The sequence below is a fragment of the Babylonia areolata genome, chromosome 10, assembly GCF_041734735.1.
Source record: "Babylonia areolata isolate BAREFJ2019XMU chromosome 10, ASM4173473v1, whole genome shotgun sequence".
In the NCBI taxonomy this organism is placed as follows: domain Eukaryota; kingdom Metazoa; phylum Mollusca; class Gastropoda; order Neogastropoda; family Buccinidae; genus Babylonia; species Babylonia areolata.
Window position 1 is genome coordinate 1,988,482 of NC_134885.1, and position 23,716 is coordinate 2,012,197.

The window sequence follows — 23,716 nt, forward strand, 5'->3', positions numbered from 1 at the left end:
CTCTTACTTTTGTTGTTGTTGTTGCTGTTGTTGTTGTTGTTGTTGTTTTTCCTTACTCCAGATGTATGTCTTAACCAATCAGCTGGCATGCCTACTGCAATCGACTGCGAGCACACTGCCACATGTTCTGTCTCAATCCGAAGCTGCCGTTCTGAATACAGCTGTGACGACAAGTCAGACTCCATAATCCACCACCCCCACCCTAAATTAATAGCCATCAATAAATAAATAACTGGCAGAAGTCAGTAATTTGTCACTGATTTAAATGATCGTCAGTATCGTTTCCACTGACGCCGAGATGGTGTGCGCATGCATGCCTGCCTGCCACTTCCGTGCCTTGTGGGAGTTTAGGTTGACACTTGGCGCTATTTGGGAAATGCAAATTTGCGCGTGCACGCGCGCGCGCGCCTCCCAGTGTCATGCAGGCGTGCCCACGCGCGAGCGAGTTTTTAACAAACCAACAAAACAAAAAGCAAACGAAAGACCGGAGAAGAGAAACGCGAGGTATATTGATCGCTGTGCCGTGTCAGGTTTCTCTATCTCATCTCTCTCTGTCTTTTCCCCCCTCACCCCTATGCCCCCACCTCCACACCACACCTCTCGCCCTACCATCCATACAGAGTGCTCCCCCCTACCCCGTGGGTTGTCGTTCCTGACAACTATGGTGTCACTGGTGACCTAATTCCAACCAAAAACATTCTCTCTCTCTGTCTCTTTCTCTCTCTCTCTGTGTCTCTTCTCTCTCTCTCTGAGCTCCTGAAACCTCGTCACAGCCAATACCAGGGTGTGTAAAGTGTGTCGGGGTTGGACTTTGTTTCTGACCACCGGCTTAGCCGGGCTACAAGCAGCTGGAACCAAACGGCCGTCAGTAATGCCCAAAGGCTGGCTGTTCATTGTGACTGGATCAACGAGGCAAACGCAACATCGAAAGTGACACTTCGGGTTCTTTGGCGTTTGTTTGTTTTTTTGTTGTTGTTGTTTTTGTTGTTGTTGTTTGTTTGTTCGTTTGTTTGTTTTTGTTTGTTTGTTGTTGTTTTTTGTTTGTTGTGTTTTTTGCGCGTGTGTGTGTGTGTGTGTGTGTGTGTGTGTGTGTGTGTGTGTGTGTTTCGTGATGACTGTGTGAGTAATTCGGATGATGTTCAACTGTTAAACGAGCCCTGCATGTTTTGTTGCTGTTGTTGTTGTTTTCCCTCGCGCTAAAGCCAGTAAAGGATATATAATGATTTTAAAAAATTAAAGATTTGAGGATTTTTTTTAAGTCACATTTTTAAGCTGCCAGTGAATCAGATATACTAATGAAAGCAACGCGCAAACATGTTGGAATAGGAGAAGCAGACAGAGACACAGAGAGAGAGAGAGTTTGTGTGTGTGTGTGAGTGTGCTTGTGTGTGTGTGAGCTGGACAAGGTGTGTGTGTGCACAATCCTTTCCACTATTTGCTTTGTGTTTGTATCTTGTCAACTCCAAAAAAGCCTCTATTGCTAATCGATAAATTTCTGTCTGCCTCGCCACCCCAAGCCTCCACATCTCTCTCTCTCTCTCTCTCTCTCTCTCCACCCCCTCTCTCTATATATTTATATTCATATGTGTGTATATCAGAAGAAGAAAGATGGACATACTTAGGGGCGTGAGAGAAAGAGATAAAGAGAGGTTCACGATAGGGTGTTTACAAGTGCATGTTCATGTGCTCTTGTCTGTGCGTCATTTCTGTCTATATTCGTGTACGTGTGTGAGTGCCTGCGTGCGTGCGTGCGCACGCGCATGCGCGCACCTGAAGTGGGTGGCTGTGACAGGCCACTGTGACCTCATCTTCAAACAACGGAGATACTGGAAGAGAGATATTACAGAAGTAAAAAAAAATACAAAACAAAAAAAACAAACACACACACACACACACACACACGCACATGTGAGTATAGTGCTATTTAATAACTGATTCATTCGAGTCACTTTGACACAGAATGAGCTTTACTTAGATCTATACTGCCAGTGTACTTCCACTAAATCAGCATAGCTTTAACCATTGTAACTGCACTATTTAAATGTATAAGAAATGCCATTTGATGTCATCAGTGTTTGGTCTTCACACATATGCATTACCTTATGTTATGCTGTTGCTTATGTCAAACTGAGTGGTATAGTCTTTCCATGTAATATGTATACATGTGCTTACTATCCACCTGCATTCCTGACGTTCTCGTTTATGTCTATTCAGGCATTGTCTTCTCTCCTTCTTATCTTCTCTTAATATTGTAATAAAACAATAGAAAAAAAACCTTTTGTGACAGGCCTCTACATGTTTCTGGCCTGCGCGTGGATCTTTTTCTATCTGTTAATGCAGTAAATCATCAGTAATTCTTTTGTAATGTCCCCTTTATAAAACAAATTTTAAAAAATAAAAAAAAACCCACTCGGTTCATAACAACACGGCTACAAAAGTGGGTTCACCGACGGGATTTTGATCCACAACATAGATCCATACTGTTTCCTTTAATGTTTTCATCTTCCTATCCAAAATTTATTCCAAATTAAACAACCCCTACCACTCAAGCTGCCTATCACACACACACACACACACACACACACACACACACATATATATATTATTTATATATATATATATATATATATATATATATATATAAAGGGAAGACACCAGTCACACACTATGTACGCAGTACGTACACACATCACCCCAGCCCCAACAGAGAGAGAGAAAAAGAAGAGAAGAAGAAGAAGACAGAAAAATTACGAATTAAAAATATGATGATGATGATGGTAACAACAGTAATGCCGACGACGACGACGACGACTACGAAAGCCTAACGACAAAAAAACCCCGACCACAACTGCCAGGTTAAAAACCAATGCACTGCGGCGGTTACACTCACATCAAGAATCGTGCAACCACTTGAAAAATAGGGGTGGGAAGGTAGTGGGAACCTTCACACACACACACACACACACACACCCACACACACACCGAAAGGGAAAAAAAATCACACAAACAAATTCGCTTTTAAATCGAGATAAAGGACCGGATGGCAAGACCGAACGGAGATACACAGGAACGTCCGCTATTACCGGCTGACTACAGCCTGCAAACAGAGCTCCCCTACTTGCACAAAGTTCTCCACCAGCACAATATAATACCCTAACTCGGCGAACAACCAGCCTGCCCGGTCCCAGCCAACCAGTTGAGGAGAGGGAGGAGGGATCGATACTGAAAGCTTTAGCGTCGTCGGCTGCTCTCCATTGGTGCAGTTCAGCGCCCTTTAAAAGGCGTGTAGCGAACAGGACAATGCCTGTCCCCCCCTTTCCCTCCTGCTCTTTCTTGTTGCAGCACACACACACACACACACACACACACCACCAACAGCACACCGCCACGACTTTCCAGCTCCCACCGATAAAGGACAGACCGTACGAGTAGTTCAGAAACAGATTATTCTGCAACGTCTTCTCGGTGGTACCAGTCTCGGTACTGGTATAGTCTTTCTCAGCACACACGCATTTTATCCTACACAAATAAATGAGAAAGTGACTGCTACGTGCTGCGTACGTTGGGAGCTTCCCGATCCCTAAAGTTGGCTTCACTTGACATGAGGGGTCTGTGTGTGTCTCGTCCTGATGCCCTCTCTCTCTCTCCCTCCTCCACACCCTCAACCACGCCCCCTACCCCGCCCTCTCACCCTCCACGTGTGTCAGCTATTATCCCACATCAAAGGGAGGCAATCAGGGCCCGGCGTGCTCCACTCCACCGTTCTGCAGAGAAAGGCCCTGCTCAGCTGCCCTCCAGTGCAACGGAGCGCTGACTCTGTGTGTGTGTGTGTGCGTGTGGTGTTTTGATTTTTTCCCCAATGTTTCTGAATCTTTTTTTATGTGGCGTTTATACATATATTATCTTCGTGTTGGCCTTCAAAGTTACTTATCATGTAATGTTATGCTCTGTGGCCTCATCGCTGCCAATGGAATCAATCAGATTTGATAACTGAAACTTGAAACCTGAATGAGTTTGGTCCAAATGAGTGCACACATATCATATATCATATCAATAAAACCAATATGAATGGACACGGCCGTATTACTCCGCACTGCTAAATTATAATAAAGGTTCAAGGTAGCAAGGACGAAATCAATAAAATGGGAATATACAGAGAAAGAGATGGGGGAAAGTATTGTGTGAGTGAGAGAGACGGGGTCGTGGAAAGAGAGAGACAGAGACTGAGGGAGACAGAGACGACTATCAGAAAGAGAGAGAAAGACAGTGAGTAAGATAGAAACAGAAAGACACAGACTTGGCCTGCATTATACAGGTGGCGCAGAAATATAAGATGACAGTCATGCCCCTGTAAACATAATGTACAAGCACAGAAGCATTTACCCAAACAACCATTTTGTTAGCCTCTTGGGCACAGCGCCAAATCGAACGGTAGTTGAAGTCCTGCCTACGCTACAACGGACTGTACAAAGAACCATCCTTCATGCCCCCCCCCCCCCCCCCCTCTCTCTCTCTCTCTCTCTCTCTCTCTGCCCAAGGTGTTAGACGTATACTTATTTATGATATGTTGGTTTCTGGTATACAGACGTTTTCCACTGCTCCTGTTTTCAAGACCCTTCAAACTTCCCTTCCCTTCAAAATCAATACTCTCTCTCTCTCTCTCTCTCTCTCTCTCACACACACACACACACACACACACACACACACACACACCAGAAGATACATGAAGACGAACACAATCAAGCCGAACGAAGGAACGAACACCTGCAGACCTGTACAACACTACCAACATACTATCCATCTCTCCACCAGTCCATAGCGTACTACAAGCCGCACGTGTGTACACCTGACACAGGTGGGCGCCACACACTCATTATGTCCAACCCCGGCCTTCACAATGCTAACCAGCGGCAAGGTGAAGAAGAAGACCCCCCAACCAACTTCCTCTGCTTTTGCGTGGGAGCAATCGAGCGAGTGTGGTGTGTGTGTGTGTGTGTGTGTGTGTGTGTGTGTGAGTACTCTGTGTGTGTGTGTGTGTGTGTGTGTGTGTGTGTGTGTGTGTGTGAGTACTCTGTGTGTGTGTGTGTGTGTGTGTGTGTGTGTGTGTGTGTGTGTGTGTGCAGCCAGCAGGGGTGTGAGGAGGGGGGTTAGTTACGTGTGCCAGATGCACTCTTCATTTCCTGCCTGCTCCTCGTTCTAAGCAATGCCAGACAACGGAGACACCTGCCTGTGCGCGCGTGTGTGCTGAACCCAATCATGTGTGTGCCCTCTGCAGCTGTGGAGTCATGTCCTCCTGGGGAACCTTAATGAAGTTTGGTCGCTCAAAATGGAACTAGTGTTTTAGAACGGTTAACAACAACAATAAAAATAGGAAGGGAGAATGGGGTGGGGTGAAAGTGAAGAGTCAGAATGGGAGAGAGGGACACACACACACACACACACACACACACACACTCACACCCCTAACCACCAACAGCACACCGCCCCAACACCCCCAACACCCCGACTTTCCAGCTCCCACCATAAAGGACAGACCGTACGAGTAGTTCAGAAACAGATTACTCTGCAACGTCTTCTCAGTGGTACCAGTCTCGGTACTGGTATAGTCTTTCTCGCGCGCGCAGAGATAGAGGACAGAGTGACAGACACACACAGAAAGGTCAAGTCTCGCAAGGCTCAATTACTTGAACCTCAATACGAATGCGAATTCAGCATCCACATTTAACACCAAAACATAAGCACATCCCTCACAGTTGTTCAGCAACCATGAGCAACCCGACCTGTGCATCATTCCCTGTGAGACTAACCCTGTCTCACTGTGTGCACACAGTGACGCTGGACCAACAGCAAAGTGAGAGCTGTAGGATCAATGGTTTCTCCATAGCAATGGGAAATCATTTACAGCTTTGTCTTCTGTGAAGGACTACGACTCTCAAAGTAGGAGGCAAAATAACTGGCTCTTAGTGCTGCAGCCCTGGGGGGGGAGGGGAGGGGGGCTAGTTGGCCTTTTGGGAACCACCCCAACACCGACTGTCCTAAAACCCTCTTGGCCGAGAGAGTGGGGATGTAACTTGGGCAAGACACTCCCCCTCTCCACTATAATTAAATTCTAGCCCTGATAGTCGGGACAGCAGTTACCTCCTCTGCTCTTCTGATGATCATGGTCGAACACGACTGACTATCATACCACGTTCACCACGAACATCATGCAGTGCAGACGCCACAGCAAGTGACAACATCAATACTGGAGAAGAAAAAAAAAAAGATCAAAAACAGAAAATTCTCTGGGACAGCTGCTGTCCCCAAGTGGCCCTTTACGACAACTCTTTTTTGTGTGTGTGTTTTTTCTTTCCCCCTTACGCACGCTGCACACAGAATGCTGATGTGGTGTGTGGTTGCGCAACAAATGGCTGTACAGCATTAGTGAGAAGCTGGCCATCCATTCTTTCTGTATAGATCTCTGACCCACTCTACTGTACAGCTGGGTGTGTACTGTTTCAGTTTCAGTTTCAAGGGGGGCGTCAAAGAGTGCGGAAATAAAACAGAGCATGATGGAGAAAAAAAACAACTGCACTTTGTGGCAGGTATGGTTAGGTGAGGTTTGGGGGTGGGGGGGATAGGGGGGTTGAGGGGGACTGGTCACTGTTTCTTGTATCTTCCGAAGAACTCTCATTGAAACAGACGGTGTGACCCCCCCACCCCCACCCCCTCCGACGTAGAAATTCACTCCAACACTGTCATGAATTATACCCTCTCTCTCCAAACGAAAGTACGGTTTCGTTTTATGGATGTGCGTGAGAGCGTGCACAAACGTGTGTGCGTTAATGTGTCCGTTAATGTGTGCGTATTTGTAGTGGAATGTTTTTGGTGTGTGTGTGTGTGTGTGTGTGTGTGTGTGTGTGTGTGTGAAGTTAAGTCAAGTCAAAGTTATCTTTATTGAGGATAAAAGAATAAGCTTATACAGCTTTTTGACATCCTGCCCTCAGAAAAAAAGGGGAAGAAATGGGGGGAAGAAGTGGAGGTCTGGAAAGGATAATATGGAAATAAAACAATTACAAGAAACACACAAAAATTATATCGAAAACAACAACAACAACAACAACAGAAATAATACAAGCGTAAATAGCAATAAATATACATATGATACTGACACGATTACGACATGCAGTGCGACATTCTTACATCATTAAGTGTGTGTGTGTGTGTGTGTGTGTGTGTGTGTGTGTGTGTGTGTGTGTGTGTGTGTGTACGTCCATATGTACGCACGTGTCTATGCTTAAAGCGCGCGCACGTAAGAGTGCAGAACGCGTCTCAGTGTTGCTCTTTCTCTCTCTCCTCTGCCGTCAGTTGGAGAGTGGAAAAGAAAAATGATCTTATCTCGTTCAGTGCACACTTCTTTTCGGTTTGTCAGACAATGACTGCTCACAACTGCCTGTGTGTTGAAGATGGTCTGGAACTGAGCAAGGGACAGTGTGGGAACAGACTGTATCGTATCGCATCGTATCTTACTGTATTGCACTGCAATGCATTGTGTTTTACTGTATTACTTTTCTTCGCATCAGATGTTTCTACGTGTCTGCGAGTGTACATTTATTCTACTATCAAACGTCGATTTTTTTTCCTACAGAATTCCGCCAGAGACACTCCTCTGGTTGCCTTGGGTTCTTTTCAATGCATAAATTTCATGATGCACACCGGACCACGGTTCTTCTTCTCATCCGAAACACCAGCACCAAGACCAACACCCAATATTTAGTGGGTTGAGAAGGGGATTAAGCCCCGGTCACTTTCAACGATTCGAACCATGAATTTTAAGTCGGGGGCATTACTGCTGGGTCACCGTTCCTGATACGGACTGCACAAGACGCGCAACGCCACACAACACAACAACAACAACAATGGCCAACATGTGCCCGAACACTACAGTCCTCCTGGGTCATTGTGTGGCCACTTTGCCTGCTGGCTTGCCGTCTGCAGTTTGCTCCCCTCACCCTCTTAGCTCACCTTTCTCTTTCCTTTACCCGCTTCCTCACTCCCCCCTTCCTCCCCACTTCTCCCCCCGCCCCCGCCCCCGCCACCACCACCACCAAGCACCACACAGCTTTCATCGTGCCGAACAACCCTTGTCCCTCTGGCAGTCATTACTGTTTTCTGTTACGTCAACACACATCTGCCACTGGAACGACTGAGGGCCAGCACGAAGTCATTCTCTTGCATTTTCACCCCCCATCTCTCTCTCTCTCTCTCTCTCTCTCTCTGTGAACCAGAGACCTCAAAATGAGCAGCTTAGAGGTGTGATGCACAAAGCCTGATATTTTTACGTAAACTTTCCTTGCTTCTGCATAAAACTTCTTGGGTTTTATGACAGACACCACGGCAAACATTTCATGTGGGTTTTTTCTTTCTTTCTTTTTCTCTTTTTTCTTTCTTTTTTTTTCCTTTCCTTCTTTTTTTTCTCCCCTTTTTAAAATTTTGCTGCCAAGTACTGCCAACATAACTTTGGGGTCCATGCTACAACGACGTCCCCAGGAGTCCAAACCCACACACAACATGACCAGAAACAGTCGAGGGGGTGGAGGGAGGACTGGTGTGTGGGAGGTGAAGAGGAGGAGGGAGGGGGGAAAGGGAGGGATCCACTCGCCGTAGGTCCACACAGACAAGTTTCCATCGTCGTAGGGAAACTGTTGCCCCGACCTGACCAGCGTTCACGGAGCAGCAGCAGCAGTGTTAATAATTAGTCTGGTACAAAGCCACTGGAACCTCTTCCAAAAGGTCTCATGATCGTTTTCAGCGGTATGGAGTTCCTTCATTCGTATATTGAATATCCGACTGATGCCACCTTGCCGTCACTGAGCATTTTTCAATCAAATCAAATAAAGAAAAATCAAATTAAGCATTCTTTCCTGTCGGTCTATATAAATGCACGACACTCTGCCACCCATAGTGATGTCCATCTTGCAACTCCTGTCACTGTTGTAAGGAATGATCAAAGTTTTGCCTTCTCTTTCACACGATTTCACCAACATCTGCTGCTCAGCGAGCACGCTAATCCGCAGATCATTTTCTTCAGGCGCTCAGTTAAAACTGAGTTCGTTTCTTTTTTTTTTATGTGTTGTCTTTAATGCGAAGATATATATACAGCCAATGTCTGTTCATGTACAGATGTAGAACAAATCTAATGCACTGCTGTCTGCTCTGTAACAGATCCACCACCAGCATCACAACCACGACAACAACTACAACAAAATCTAATTTCAACAGCTGACAGTTACGCTCTCTCTCTCTCTCTCTCTCTCTCTCTCTCTCGACACGATCTGAACATGATGCTGAAGAACAACAACAGAGAAACACAATAGTGCTGACTCCACACACGGCCCTTGCTGCGTCTCTCTCTCTCTCTCCCCTGTCTCTCACTCTCACTCTCTCCCCTGTCTCTCTGTCTCTCTCTCCCTCTTTTTCTCTTTGTCTCCCCTCACGCCCCCCCCCCCTCTCTCTCTCTCTCTCTCTCTGTATCTCCCTCTCTCTTTCTCTCCCCTGTATATCCCTCTCTCTCTCTCTCTCTCTCCCCCTCTGTCTTTGTCTCTATCCCTCTCTCTCTCTCTCTTTGTCTGTCTTTGTCTCTATCCCTCTCTCTCTCTCTCTCTTTGTCTCTCCCCTTATCTCTCTCTCTTTGTCTCTCACCGCCTCTCCCCCCCCACCCCCCAACCCCCCGCGCCCTCTCCCTCCCTCTCTCTCTCTGTGTCTCTCCCTCTCCTGGCACAAGGCAGGGAGACATTGGACACGTTATTGATCCGGATGATGCCAATGGGAATCTGGCACCACGCTGCTGCTGATGCTGCTGCGTTAAGAGACTGTCTTCTGGCATTCCCGCTTAAAGAGGAGACAGAGAGAGAGAAAGGGAGAGAGAAAAAATATATACACAGTAAAAAAAATAACAATGCAGCTCGTTTGCGATCGTTGACCTCGCTCAAGCGGGCGCGTACCCGACTTTCCTGCTCCATGAGTCTTGGTAACTTGTGTCTTGTGTACACTGTGTGGGAATGATGAAACACGAGCGAAAGTGTATTGTGGACTGATCTGCGTGTATTTTAAAAGATGAAACATGAACGATGTGTAGAAAAGTCACAAACGATGTCGGCATGCAGACAGTCTGTTGATGGCCGCTTTTTTTCCCTGTAGCTCGATTTTCTAAGAGTAATTCGTGTGTGTTGTGTGTGTGTGTGTGTGTGTGTGTGTAAATGTAAGTGCAAATCATGTGTGCCTGTCACACTCTGTCATGTGTACGTACGTGTGCAATTTTTGAGGAGGACAAGGTATTTTCAGTTCACGAAACGACGTGGGGGTTCCACAAATGATTTTAAGAACGCGCAGACTCCACTTGTGCTAACCAGACTTATCACGGTCTTTCCTTTTCAAAACCCGTGTTGTCTTTATCACGATCATGCCATTCCAGACCACTCATCATTCGTTTCCTGTTTATTTCTCAGATGCCGCTGACGCAAAATTTTCTTTTTATGCTTGTCAGAGACGCTTCAGGCTTCACAATGGCACACTATTCTGGTCAAGGAGTTCGTTTTACAGCAAAATGATGTCAGTGACTGAAACGAAGCTATTCTTATCTCACAAGATACCTGTACCTGATCAAGCATGAAAGGCAATCATTAGGAAATTTTATTTTCCCCCTCGTCAAGTCACAGTACGATATTTTACTACGATTTTGGTGATGCTTCATAAAAGTTTTTTGTTGTTGTTGCTGGGTGGGTTTTTTTTCCTAGGCCATCGTGTGTGGCAGGTCGTACAATGACCTCCGCCCCATTCACAGAGAGAGAGAGAGAGAGAGAGAGAGAGAGAGAGAGAGAGAGAGAGAGAGAGAGAGCAACACACACACACATACAGAGAGAGAGAGAGAGGCTTAAAACCACCAGGGAATCTAGCCCCATCAGGTCTTTGTCAAAACACCATGCCCGAACTCCGTCCAGCGCAAAGGAGAGCCGACAGATGGCTTCCACCCCTCAGGTTCTGTCACAATGGGGCCCCGCTCGTGCACGCACACACACACACACACACACACACACACACAACACACACACACACACAACACACACAGAGGCGCCGTTGCTCACGTGCACTGCCCTGGCAGCACACAGCCTTCCGCCCCGCCCCCTTCTCCATTGTGCTGTGCATAATAAGGTGGCCGGACATCAATGACTGCTGACTGCCGGTCCACAGAGAGAGAGAGAGAGAGAGAGAGAGACAACACACACACACACACACACACACACACACACAGAGACGCTGTGGGCTCTGAGGACACCTGACCCGTGCATCTTACATTGCACTGCCGTTGTGCTCTCTGATTCAAGCACGGCAAGGAACAAGAACACACCACATCCTGGACTTTTATCAATCACTAATACTACAGCACTGATTACTGCCAAGCACATGGACACACCGAGGCCTTAAATTTACCCATCAGTAAATTACAGAACTGATTAATGCCAAGTACAAGGGCACACCATAGCCTAGACTTTATTGATCAGTAAATTACAGAACTGATTACTGCCAAGTACAAGAACACACAGAGGCCTTGAATTTATCAATCAGTAAATTACAGTACTGATTATTGCCAAGTACAAGGACACACCGAGGCCTTAAATTTATCAGTCAGTACATGACAGTACTGATTATTGCCAAGTACAAGGACACACCGAGGCCTTGAATTTATCAATCAGTAAATGACAGTACTGATTATTGCCAAGTACATGGATACACTGAGGCCTTGATTATTGCCAAGTGCAAGAACACACCACAGTCTAAACTTGATCAATCTGCAGTATCACACTGCTGACTACCACCAAGTGCAGTAAAAGTTGAGCCATGCTCGGCGTGCACAGTGGCTGAATAGACGGAGGAGCAAGACATGGGATGGCTACACCAAAGGGACAGCAAACTACGTCCTGCTGCTGGGAGTGTAATTCACTTCAAGGCGTACTGCCCAAGAAGGTCGCTTCATCCACATAGTCAATGGAACTGTGACGTGGCGCCCTTACTCTCATCAGGAAATCACGTGCACACTCTAATACAGATGAAGCGAAGAGAGGAAGGGGGGGGGGTGAGAGGAGGGGAAGGAGGCACAGAGAGAGAGAGATGGGGGAGAGAGAGAGAGAGGGATGGGGAGAGGGAGAGAGATAGTGAGAGAGAGAGAGAGGGGGGAGAGAGGGGGAGAGAGAGGGGGGAGTGAGGGAGAGAGAGAGGGAGAGGGAGAAAGAGGGAGAGAGAGGGGGGGAGAGAGATAGGGGAGTGGGGTGGGGGACACAGACAGACCAACAGACAGAAACAGACAGAAAAAAATCTGTCGAAAATAAACCAGAACTGAAAGGAAGTAAAATTAAAATACAGAAAGAAAAGGGAAGTAAAACGAAAGACACGCATGTATACAAACAGAAAGTGTGGGACAAGGAGACCCATCCGCACCAGCACTCTCATTTCTCCGGCTTCAGCAGTGCTGCCTCGTTCGCCTCCCATTCAACTTTCCCTCATCGCAATACAAAAAGCAATAATGCCGCCGCCACCACCACCCACACCAGACACCTCACCCCCATCCCCTCCTCCCGTCCACACACACACACACACACACACACACACACACACACACACACACACACCAGCAAGCAACACGTCCTGAAAAGCACTAAACACGAGCAGCACGGCAAGAAGGAACCGACCAGCAAGCAGAACAAAGTCATCAGGCAGGAGGCCCTTGATTTCCGCTGGGCAAAGTGCAGCGGCCAATCTCATTATCGTCGTGCTGATCCGATCGTCACTGCGCACACCCCTCCTACCCCCCTTGTTCTATCAACGTCTGTATCCCACCCACACCCACCCCCATTCCCTCTCGCCATCTTGTATCCCACCCACACACACCCTCTTTCTCTCTGTACTTCTATCCCACCTAAACCCACACCCACTCTCTCTCTCATCGTCTTCTATCCCACCCACACCCACTCCCTTTCTTTCTCACCATCTTCTATCCCACCCACACACACACACCCTTTCTCACTGTCTTCTATAACACCCACACCCACCCCTTTCTCTCTCACCGTCTTCTGTCCCACCCACACACTCACCCTACCCCTTGCTCGCTCACCATCTGTATTCTACAGGTCTGCACTCACCCCCTTCTCTCTCACCGTCTTCTATTCCACCCACACCAACCTACACCCCTTTCCCTCTCACCGTCTTCTATTCCACCCACACCAACCTACACCCCTTTCCCTCTCACCGTTTTCTATTCCACCCACCCCCTTTCTCTCTCACCGTTTTCTATTCCATCCACACCCATCCCCTTTCCCTCTGTCTTCTATTCCACCCATCCCAAACCTACACCCCTTTCTCTCTCACTGTCTCTTCTACTCCACCCACAACTCCCTCAACCGCATGTAGGGCAGTCTTACCCGGAGCTACCCCCCAAGCCCTCCAACCCCTGACCGTGTCCACTCTCTCCTGCCTTGCTGTGTCAGAGCTGAAGCCGAGGAGGAAGGCGGTGTATTTGCACTGGTGGTCCCGTTTCCTTTCCTTCCGCACCGACTCCGAGCAGCCTGCGGTAACGAGGAGGGCTCGGGCAGCACGAGCCCGGGACCCTCTCTCCCTGTCCTCCACTATCGATCCCCTGTGTTATTCATTATACTACCCTCATGGCGCTTGTAGGCTCTTTTATTATCCCAGGGGGTGGGGGTGGGGGTGGCTGATCAGTGGGAGAGAGAGAGGAGGGGGGAGGGGGAGGGAGGGGGAGGGAGGGGGGGAGGGAGGGAGAGAGAGAAAGAGGAAGACAGTGTGTGTGTGTGTGTGTGGTGTGTGTGTGTGTGTGTGTGTGTGTGTGTGTGTGTGTGTGTGTTCGTGCGCACGCGCGTGCGTGCGTGCGTGTGTACTCGTGCACCCGTGCATGCATACATGAGCGACACGAGCGTACGTATACACGTGTGTATTTTGTCCGTGCGTGTGACTGTGTCAATGGTCAATATACGTGAAGGCCAAGGTCAGCAAAGGGCAAGGCCGGACCCCAACCCCCTCCTGTTTCCCCGAGAGAAGGCGGCGGCCCCAGCAGAGGTCCTCCTCACCGATACCCACCCCGCTGACATCAGCAGACTGGCGGCAGCAGCGAGGAAGACCCGGACAGAGCGGGTCAGGCCTGCACTGTCCCTGAGCTTGTTTTCAATCATGTATGGCCTGTTTGGATGATTTTAGCGGCGCTGCGTTTGCTACACGCTAATAGTTAGTTACTAACAATGCAATTTATATGTATGCTAATGCCGTGGACACTATTTTCGCCGAGAAAACATGGCGCTGCAAACACAACTCAGCTCGAATTTGAGTTTCCAGGCGCTGTTCGCTGCACGCTGGTACTACTAATAATCTTCCAAATGTAGGTAATTCCGTGGACTTGACAAAAAATTATTTTCGCCGAGAAATCTTGGCGCTGCAGATAAAGTTCTCAGTTTCAATTTCAGTTTCTCAGCGACGCGTCACTGCGTTCGGACGGATACGTATACATGTATACATACGCTGCACCACATCTGCTAGGCAGATACCTGACCAGCAGCATACAACCCAACACGCTTAGTCAGGCACTGAGTGCATGCATTGGTGTGCCTCTCAGAGTGGATTCCTCGTGTAGAATTCTACGTCAGCACCCTCACTTTATCGTCTCGTCCACACGACCAGACGCTCAGTTTGATCTTCCAGTCGGGATGGGGAATATCACCCAGACCCTCACGGGCACTGTACTGGCAGACAAACGTCTTCACCGTTCTGCCAACCCATTCCTGGGATCAGGGGAGGGGGTGTGTGTCCCCCCCCGGGAACTGAACAAAATGCTGACACGGTTTTCCTGATGCAAGCAGTCAACGTAGCATCCCACGTCCACGTGTGGACAAGAAAACATTCTACGTTCGCTTCAAACCACACTTGATGGCCACCCTGCAATGTCCCCACCCTTCTACCCCTCCTCTGTCCCCACCCTTCTACCCCTCCTCCACCCCCCTACCCCCCCACCCTTCTACCCGTCTCCCTCCATCCACACCTTCTATCCCTCCTCCATCCCCACCCTCCTGATCAATGAAAAGACAGGGGGGAGAGAGAGAGAGAGAGACTAGAGACAGAGAAAATAAGAAACGAAAGTTACAACACCCACGTATGCACAAGTAGATCCGCTGGTCGCATTAAGAAAATAGGTGCTACTACACGGAGCTGCGCTGAATAATGCAAACTGTGATCCAGTCTGGCACGAACCCAAAGCTTCAGTCACATTCGGCACAGCAGAAAATAGCACACAACAACCTTTACTTCGTGACAAAGTTTCACGAATTATGCTGATCCACGACTGAAAGACGGGAATAACGGGATGTTCGTCCTTTGTTATAATCAAAGAACGGTAAGAACTTAACGACCAACTATAAATTACTTCAGTACTGGGTTGTTAAATCGCATTGTTCGGAAAAGATGGGTGACGACGGACCTGGCCAAATTCCCTCTCTGTTGGTTTGAAAATGGAAAACGAAAGAAAACTCACCAACAGAATAATGTCCAAATGAAAACCCGTCAATTATAGCATGGTGACCAACACCGAAATTCTTTCTTTAAACTCTCTCTCTCTCTCTCTCTCTCTCTCTCACACACACACACACACACACACACACACACACACACACACACACAGGGTGATGTCTCCCTCACAAGAGGCGAATGAAGAAATTACGTTACACCCCCAATGCAAACAGACAGAAACACAGTCGACCCCGTGTATCGCTTGGTAAGTTTTCTAACAAAAAGGGGACTGCCGCTCCCACGCTCAGTAAACGCTTTCATGAATGCGTGAAAGAATTACCAGTGCACCCCCTCAGAACCTACAAGATCGCAACCGCTATGCTGTCACACAAAAAGAACGCTTGTGTGGCCATACCCAGAATGTGCTCTTGAGTATTTAATATATATATATATATATATATATATATATATATATATATATATATATATATATATATTCATAAAGTTCACTGAGTTATCCGAACAATGATGAACCCTCTTGAAATACCAGGGAACAAAACCCTGGAGCTGGTTCACGTCACTACATAAGGTAAATTCACTTGGGCGCCCACGTTCATCTGGAAACGACCAGAGATTATTGCGAGCTGGTAAAATCTGTGTCGATCTCAAACACACCGAGGAAATGGCATGACAGGACATTCGTTTGTGAATCACACACCTCCACCTTCAAATGCGTACGAAATTCCGACTAAGAGCACACACTTGCACTTCTCAACAACAACAACAACAAAAATTTAAAAAATGTTAGTAATGGTCAAAGTTATGACCGCTGAACATTAATGGAAGAAGAAGAAAAAAACAAAACAAAACAAAACATCCATGTCTCACAAATGCACACAGTACACACACACACACACACACACACACACACACACACACTGGCCAAAAGAAAAGGGAATGCACCAACAGCAAAACGAAGGCAGAAAATGGAACGAGAAAAAGAAGAAGGAAAAAAAAAACAACCCAAAAACAGGAGAAGTAAAGGAGCCTAGGAGCAAGGAAGGAGAAGAGAGGAGAGGCTGTGGCGTGCAGGAGAGGGATATCGGTGGAGGGGGAGGGGGGTAAGGAGGACCGCGGGGGAGGAAATCTAATTTGGCCAAGGGTTCCCAGACCAGGGGCTGAGGGTGGCTGTGTGGTGTGCTGTACGAGGGGGAGGCCTGCCTGGGATGAAAACGGGAGCTGGGCCAACAAGGTTAGTGGCCGCCATCCTGCTGTCTACCATGGGCCGGCTCCACCACTTTCCACACGAACCTGTGCTGGTAGTAATACACTCACTGTACACTGGGTGCTGCTCAGCACCAGAGGGGAAAAAAAAGAAGAAAAAAAAAAAAAAGACCGTTCCAAACTTATTTCTGCAAAAAACGTCTGCATGGCCACTTCCACTAAGTTCCCGTCTCTTTCGGAGTGATCATTATTTCAGTTGCTTCTTTCTCCACCAGCACTTTGGCTTCGGCTTTTTTTTTCTTTTTTTAAATTTTTTTTTTATTGGAGCACGAGCAACACACGTTCTCTCATCCTGGAGTGCAGTGTCAAATCTCCTCCTAACGCTCTCTCTATAATAAAAAAAACAAAACAAGAACCCCCCCCCCCCCCCCAAAAAAAAAAGACAAATACCGAACGTGCGTTGCTCATTCTAAGGTCCTCTCCTTTTGCAGCATGCACACTTGTTTTTTACTTTTTCTTTTTTTTTTCTGAAGTTTCACACTTCCTCGACCCATCTTGAGTGTGTTCAGTACTTTTTTCTTTCTTTTTTTCAATTACATCAAGCAATCTTTAAAATAAAACTGCCGTGCTTGCCAGACATGTATTTATAACCAAGAATGCCACACGTGGCCAAGATTCCCAAGCACAGCCAAACGGGGCAGAACATGGCAAAACAGTGCCATTTAGGGCCAACAGTGCTCAATGCAGCTGACAGCACTTGCCAAATCCAAGAAAGAGAAGTGTACACACAGCTGCCAAGAGTGTGTGCCAAACATGGCCAGTTGTGCTGCAGTGGCCGAGTTTGCCGGACATGGCCAAGAGCAGCAAATGCGGTCAAGAGCGTCGAACAGCTGAAGAGTGCTGAATGTAGCTCTGCGAATGCTAAGACACCCCATCAGTGCCAGCCAGGATGCAGAACTGTTATATTTGTATTTGTATTTGTGTTCCTTTTTATCGCAACAGATTTCTCTGTGTGAAATTCAGGCTGCTCTCCCCAGGGAGAGTGCATCACTATACTACAGCGCCACCCTTTTTTTTTTTCTTTTTCTCTTTTTTCTTTTTTTTTCCTGCGTGCAGTTTTATTTGTTTTTCCTATCAAAGTGGATTTTTCTTCAGAATTTTGCCTGGAACAACCGTTTTGTTGCCGTGGGTTCTTTTACATGCGCTAAGTGCATGCTGCACACGGGACCTCGGTGTATCGTCTCATCCGAATGTCTAGCACCCAGACCACCACTCAAGGTCTTGTGGAGGGGGAGAAAATATTGGCGGCTGAGCCGTGATTCAAACCAGCACGCTCAGATTCTCTCACTTCCTAGGCGGACGCATTACCTCTAGGCCATCACTCCACAGTTGAGGCAGCGCTTCCCACGCCCACTTCCACCTCAGCAGTCACAAGGGACACTGTCATTCTAAACAACAGGTCATAACAGAGAGGTGCCCTCCATGGTCTCTGGATAATCATGATGTTGTATGTACAACTGATGCCCATTCTGCTGGGAATCCATACATTACATCCCATCAGTTAGTCTCATCCAGTCTGTGTACAACTGATGCCCATTCTGCCGGGAGTCCATACATTACATCCCATCAGTTAGTCTCATCAAGCCTGTGTACTGCAAAGTTCTATTGTGTTGGTAATATTCTGCTCAACAGTGCTTCTCATAAACGTGGAGTAAATTCCAAGCCATCTGTCAGTCTCACCAGACTGCAAGTCAGCAGTTCATTATTTTTCAGGTCTCATAGTCTGTCACCATTAGCAACGCATCATCTTTGTTTACCTGACTGCTGAACTGAATGGTAGTACAAGAAGGGAAGAATGTCACTTACTATTGATCACTTTGGTATGTATTTCTCAGATAAAATTGTCATTCGTCTCCCCGAGTATGGATGCACTTCATTATTTTTAGGAGTCTTACACAGCGTTAGCAGCACAAAGTCCTTATCACCTGACTGCTACTTGTTAAGGAAAGAAGGTCACTTGCTATTGATCGGTTTGGTGTATTCCTTAGACAAGCAGACTTCTTCTCTCACTGTCTCTAAGTTCTCAGACTCTCTCTGTGTGTGTGTGTGTGTGTGTGTGTGTGTGTGTGTGTGTGTGTGTGTGTGTGTGTGTGTGTGTGTGCGTGTGTGGTCCAAAGACATGATGTACTGGCCATCTCTGCACATTCTCATATACATAAATTCTACAAATCTAGATCCATCTTCCAATAAACACTACAGGCACCAGTAGACGTTTCACTATGCCACTACCCAGAATGTTCCTCCACCTGTCTGAGCAGACCTGTGTTTTGCTGTTTGTGCCACCACACACTTTCTGCAACTCTTTACCAGTCATTTCACTGCGCTGTAAGTTAGCCAGGTTAGCCCGATCTAACCGGCACTTACTGCACGCCTGTGTCACAACTGATCATTAGAGCAGAGAACCTAAACTGAAGACAACTATCCACACAATGTATGTAAGAATTCCACAGCAGCGTGTCACTCCCATGACATGTAACTCACCGTGACTCAAGACGGTGACATGTAACTCACTGTGACTCAAGACGGTGTTGTAAGCTGTGAGCAGTGCACTTTTACAACTGACATTGGTTCTTCTTTGCCAACCAAGATTGTTTTGAGAAATGAAAAAGTGTGTAACTTTTGTCGGAAGGGTCTTAGGAAGGAAGCAATCATACCAGTGCATGTTTACACATTATGTGACATTAAAGACATACCAGTGCATGTTTACACGTTATGTGACATTAAAGACATACCAGTGCATGTTTACACATTATGTGACATTAAAGACATACCAGTGCATGTTTACACGTTATGTGACATTAAAGGCATACCAGTGCATGTTTACACATTATGTGACATTAAAGACATACCAGTGCATGTTTACACATTATGTGACATTAAAGACAAGAGTTGGCAATGGTGTGCCTTGCACATCTGATGCAAAGACACGGGTACACTTTTATGTGCATACATCCTACATGTTTCCATTCTAAGACGCCAACATGGTGGCAACAAACCAGCCCATGTCCCCCTTGTAGAATTTTGTCCCAACTGTCTAATGTAGCAGGATTTGGGCAAGCAGCTTGTCAATGCCACAAATGTTAAAACAATGTTTGCCGAGTGAAAACAATGTTTGTTCTCCCACAACTTAGAAGCTGGCTCATGCCACAGTACCAGTACTCTGGGCCAGCCTGTCCCTTTACTGCAAACATGCTCTTTGGTCAAAACCAACCCCTGTGTGTTGGAATGGTGTCACTGAGGGGTAAGGAATAGCATGGGGGGTCGGGGGGGGGGGGGGGGGGGGAGTAAAGCATGTCTGTTACAGTGTTAGAGAGAGGAGTGTGAGTGTGTGTGCATGTGCATCTGTTTCGTTGTGCACGCATGCATAAAAAAGCGTAACAAAGAGAGAGAGAGAGAGACAGGCAGGCAGGCAGGCAGTCAGAGAGAGTCAGAGACAGAGTGGCCGAGACAGAGACTGAGAGAACTTTCTAATCGTTTCAAATGACTCAACCCTGGCCGCATTCTGACCTTTGAAAAACTGGTCTCTTTCCCACAAATGAAAACAACCCGTCGACTGGGATCCATCGTGGTTTAAACCATGCAAAGGATCTATACACGCCACACTCACACGGACAGCACGACAACACAATTACTGCAAGTTTCACAGGTTACAATGTTATTACACAGCCCCTGACCTGTGGGTCACCAGGAGCCAAACCACTTGAGCGTTCTCATCACAGCAGCACACAATACTTGTAATTCATAATGCAGCATGGCGGATGACAGTGTAGGGTCAAGAGCACCTCTCTCTCCCACTGTGAATGGAGGTCTCTCTCAATATCTCTCTTTGTCAATATCTCTGTCTCTCTGGCGTTCAGTGAGTATAAATCACTCGAACAGTGGAAACGAAATCAAATGGTCACTGACTTCTTGCAGACTCAAACACAGTGGGTTTAATACTTTCTTTTTCCAAATAGGTTGCCTGGATCAGACCATGATTGGGCTCTCTCCCTCTCTCTCTCTCTCCCTCTCTTATTCATGTTGCCTTTTTGTGTATTATCTCATTATCTGTCTGTGTGTCTGATCTGCAGATGAATGCATTTAAGCGTATACATGTGTTTGTCAATAACCATACACCCTGACAGCACAACCTGTCCTGTCAATGTGGGTCAGCATGACCTGTCCTGTCAATGTGGGTCAGCATGACCTGTCCAGTCAATGTGAATGTGGGTCAGCATGACCTGTCCTGTCACTGTGGGTCAGCATGACCTGACCAGAATGAAGTACGCTGACCACCAGGGCACAATGTACAATCAATCACTTGACGTCTGTGGATGGCCACTGACAAACACAGCACAACATTTCTGACACTCATTCCACTCCATGAAGTGACAGCACTCTCTCTCTCTCTCTCTCATTCACAAAAAGACACACCACAAGCAAAGATGCACCACACACACACATGTATGCAAGTGCACACACACAACTGCACGTGTGTGTGTGTGTGTGTGTGTGTGTGTGTGTGTGTGTGTGTGTGTTACTTGTTAAAACTTTATGATGGTCAATGACTGCATGTTATGTAATAATGTATAACAGAATGTGCAAGACAGACAGTGAGTGTGTGATTTAAATGATTATTAATTTTTTTATGATGTATGTGGTATGTCATGCTCCACTGTGAAAATGCCAAAATTCACTTGCAGAAGATTCCATATTGTGATGAACATTTATCTCTTGAGACATTTAACTTTAAGATGACTCCAAGCCAAGCAGTTGTGCACCGACAACTCAAGTAGTCTGAGTTGAAAAATACAATAAATTGTGCATTTTGATGACTGCAAAAGGAAGAAATATAGATCGTTTTAGACAAAACTCAGGCTGGATATTCCAACAGAACTCTCCAACAAGTATTTTGGCAAACGCAAGTTGTGCATTCCGGTGATGACAACAAGTCTTTCAAATGACAAAGGCAACAACAAGCACCCTGACAAAGAACAAACAGAGGCAACATTGATCAGAGTACTCACATGTTGACGCCAGGAGGTGGATCCCACACACACTCCCCTGTGGTGAGGTTGGCGTACATATGTTCCTTGGACTGGGGTTCGATAATCTCCACCCATTCCCATCTGAAAAGGTGCAGCATAGTCCTTGTAAGTTGCAACTCCAGACCAGTACTGTGCCAATGTAACACAGACAAATGTAATACAACAACCTCCAAAAAGTGAACAGTATGTATGCATCATTTAGAACTACATAAAATATACTAACTGTATATATAATAAACTACCAACAACTACTGGTTGGTAGATTAAAATGGAAATGAAAAATTAGCAAGCGAATGAAAAACTGTCTTTCTTTTTGTTTGGTCCAGATGCCCTTTTAACAAATTTGCATACTATGTGTGTGTGTGTGTGTGTGTGCGCGCGCGTGCGCGCGCGCGCCTGAGTGTCTGTGTGTGTGTGTGTGTGTGTGTGTGTGCGTGTGTCTGAGTGTCTGTGTCTGTGTCTGTGTCTCTGTGTGTCTGTGTCTGTATCAACATACATGCTTGCATGGGTGGGTGAAAGGTAATGTATGCATCACATACGGTATACATGTATGTACGTGTATGTAAGGTGATTTTGAAGTCAATATAACCTACAACAAAATGATGTTTGCTGAAAACAGGCATGGAACAATGCAGTTATACCATAGCTTTGTTCATTACCCTCTCACACACACATGCATGCACATGTATACATGTATACACATGCATGCTTATGATGCATGAAATATGTGTATATAATATATAGATATATATATATATATATATATGCACACAGAGTTTGAACATCTCAAAATCCAAACACACATACATACTATGCATACATGTACACACCTACCCTAGTACATTACTGTCAATGAGAGCACTTTACACTAATTACAGTCCGATCCAAACACTGACATTATAACATTTTGTGTACAGATGGGTTGCAGGACAGACTAGATTTCTGAAAACAGAGGCAGAGAGAGAGAGGAAGACAGACAGAGAGGTCTGCAGAAAGAAAACGTGGACCATGGTACGTGGTACATTTAATCCTTCCTAAACCCTGTTTGTACACACAAGGAGGTGGAGCAGTGCTGACCCCTGAAGCATGTCCAAAACAAAACAAAACAAAAAAAAGGTTCACAATCAGATCCAGGCTAAACCTTCCCTGCCCTGCTTTGTCAAGAATTCCATGGGGAACGCTGCACACTCTAAAGTAGGATTTGGGCAACAATGGCCTGTGCGGCATAACCACTTTTTTTTTAAATGATGTTGTTGTAGAGACTGCCCTACACCTGCCTGATTAGACCTCATCCATCACTGTGTGTACACAATCAATATTTTAATACTGCCACTACTACAAATAATAATGCGCACATTGTAAAAAATGTTTATACAGCACTTATGCTGTGGCTCTAAGTGTATCTGACAATATATGCACTGAAGCAGCATGAACAAGATGAGGTTTAAGAAACATATGATATACATATCAAGGATTCAAGCTTGCTAGCAACGTCATTTTGAAATGGTGTAATGGGTTCAACACTGTCATCATCTCATCACACACCTCTCCCACCTCACCCTCTTCTCACACACATCCATGTATGTTACATAAATTACATGATATGATATGCAAAATATACCGTATTCAAACACAGAAACACACTTGTTGTATGTACACACACACCAGCAGGCACACAAACACACACAGATGGCCTGGGAGAGAAAGAGCAACAGGGTGTAAAATACTGATCTGATTATTCTTCACCACTGAATGGATTTACTGCGTAATGAAACAGAACTGAACCAACAAATTTCAATGTGATGCATGACTCCAAGACACTCTCACATTCAGGCAGCCAGCCATACGAGAGAGATCGGCAA

General features: G+C 46.3%; 1 protein-coding gene across 1 annotated transcript in view; it reads right to left on the reverse strand.

Moving 5' to 3' along the window:
- Window positions 1–23,716, reverse strand: part of LOC143286698 (uncharacterized) — a 251,817-nt gene that overhangs the window by 216,587 nt on the left and 11,514 nt on the right. The window contains exon 2 of the mRNA XM_076594372.1: window positions 21,834–21,935. Coding sequence (XP_076450487.1) covers window positions 21,834–21,935 — 102 coding nt within the window. The remainder of the gene's footprint in view (window positions 1–21,833; window positions 21,936–23,716) is intronic.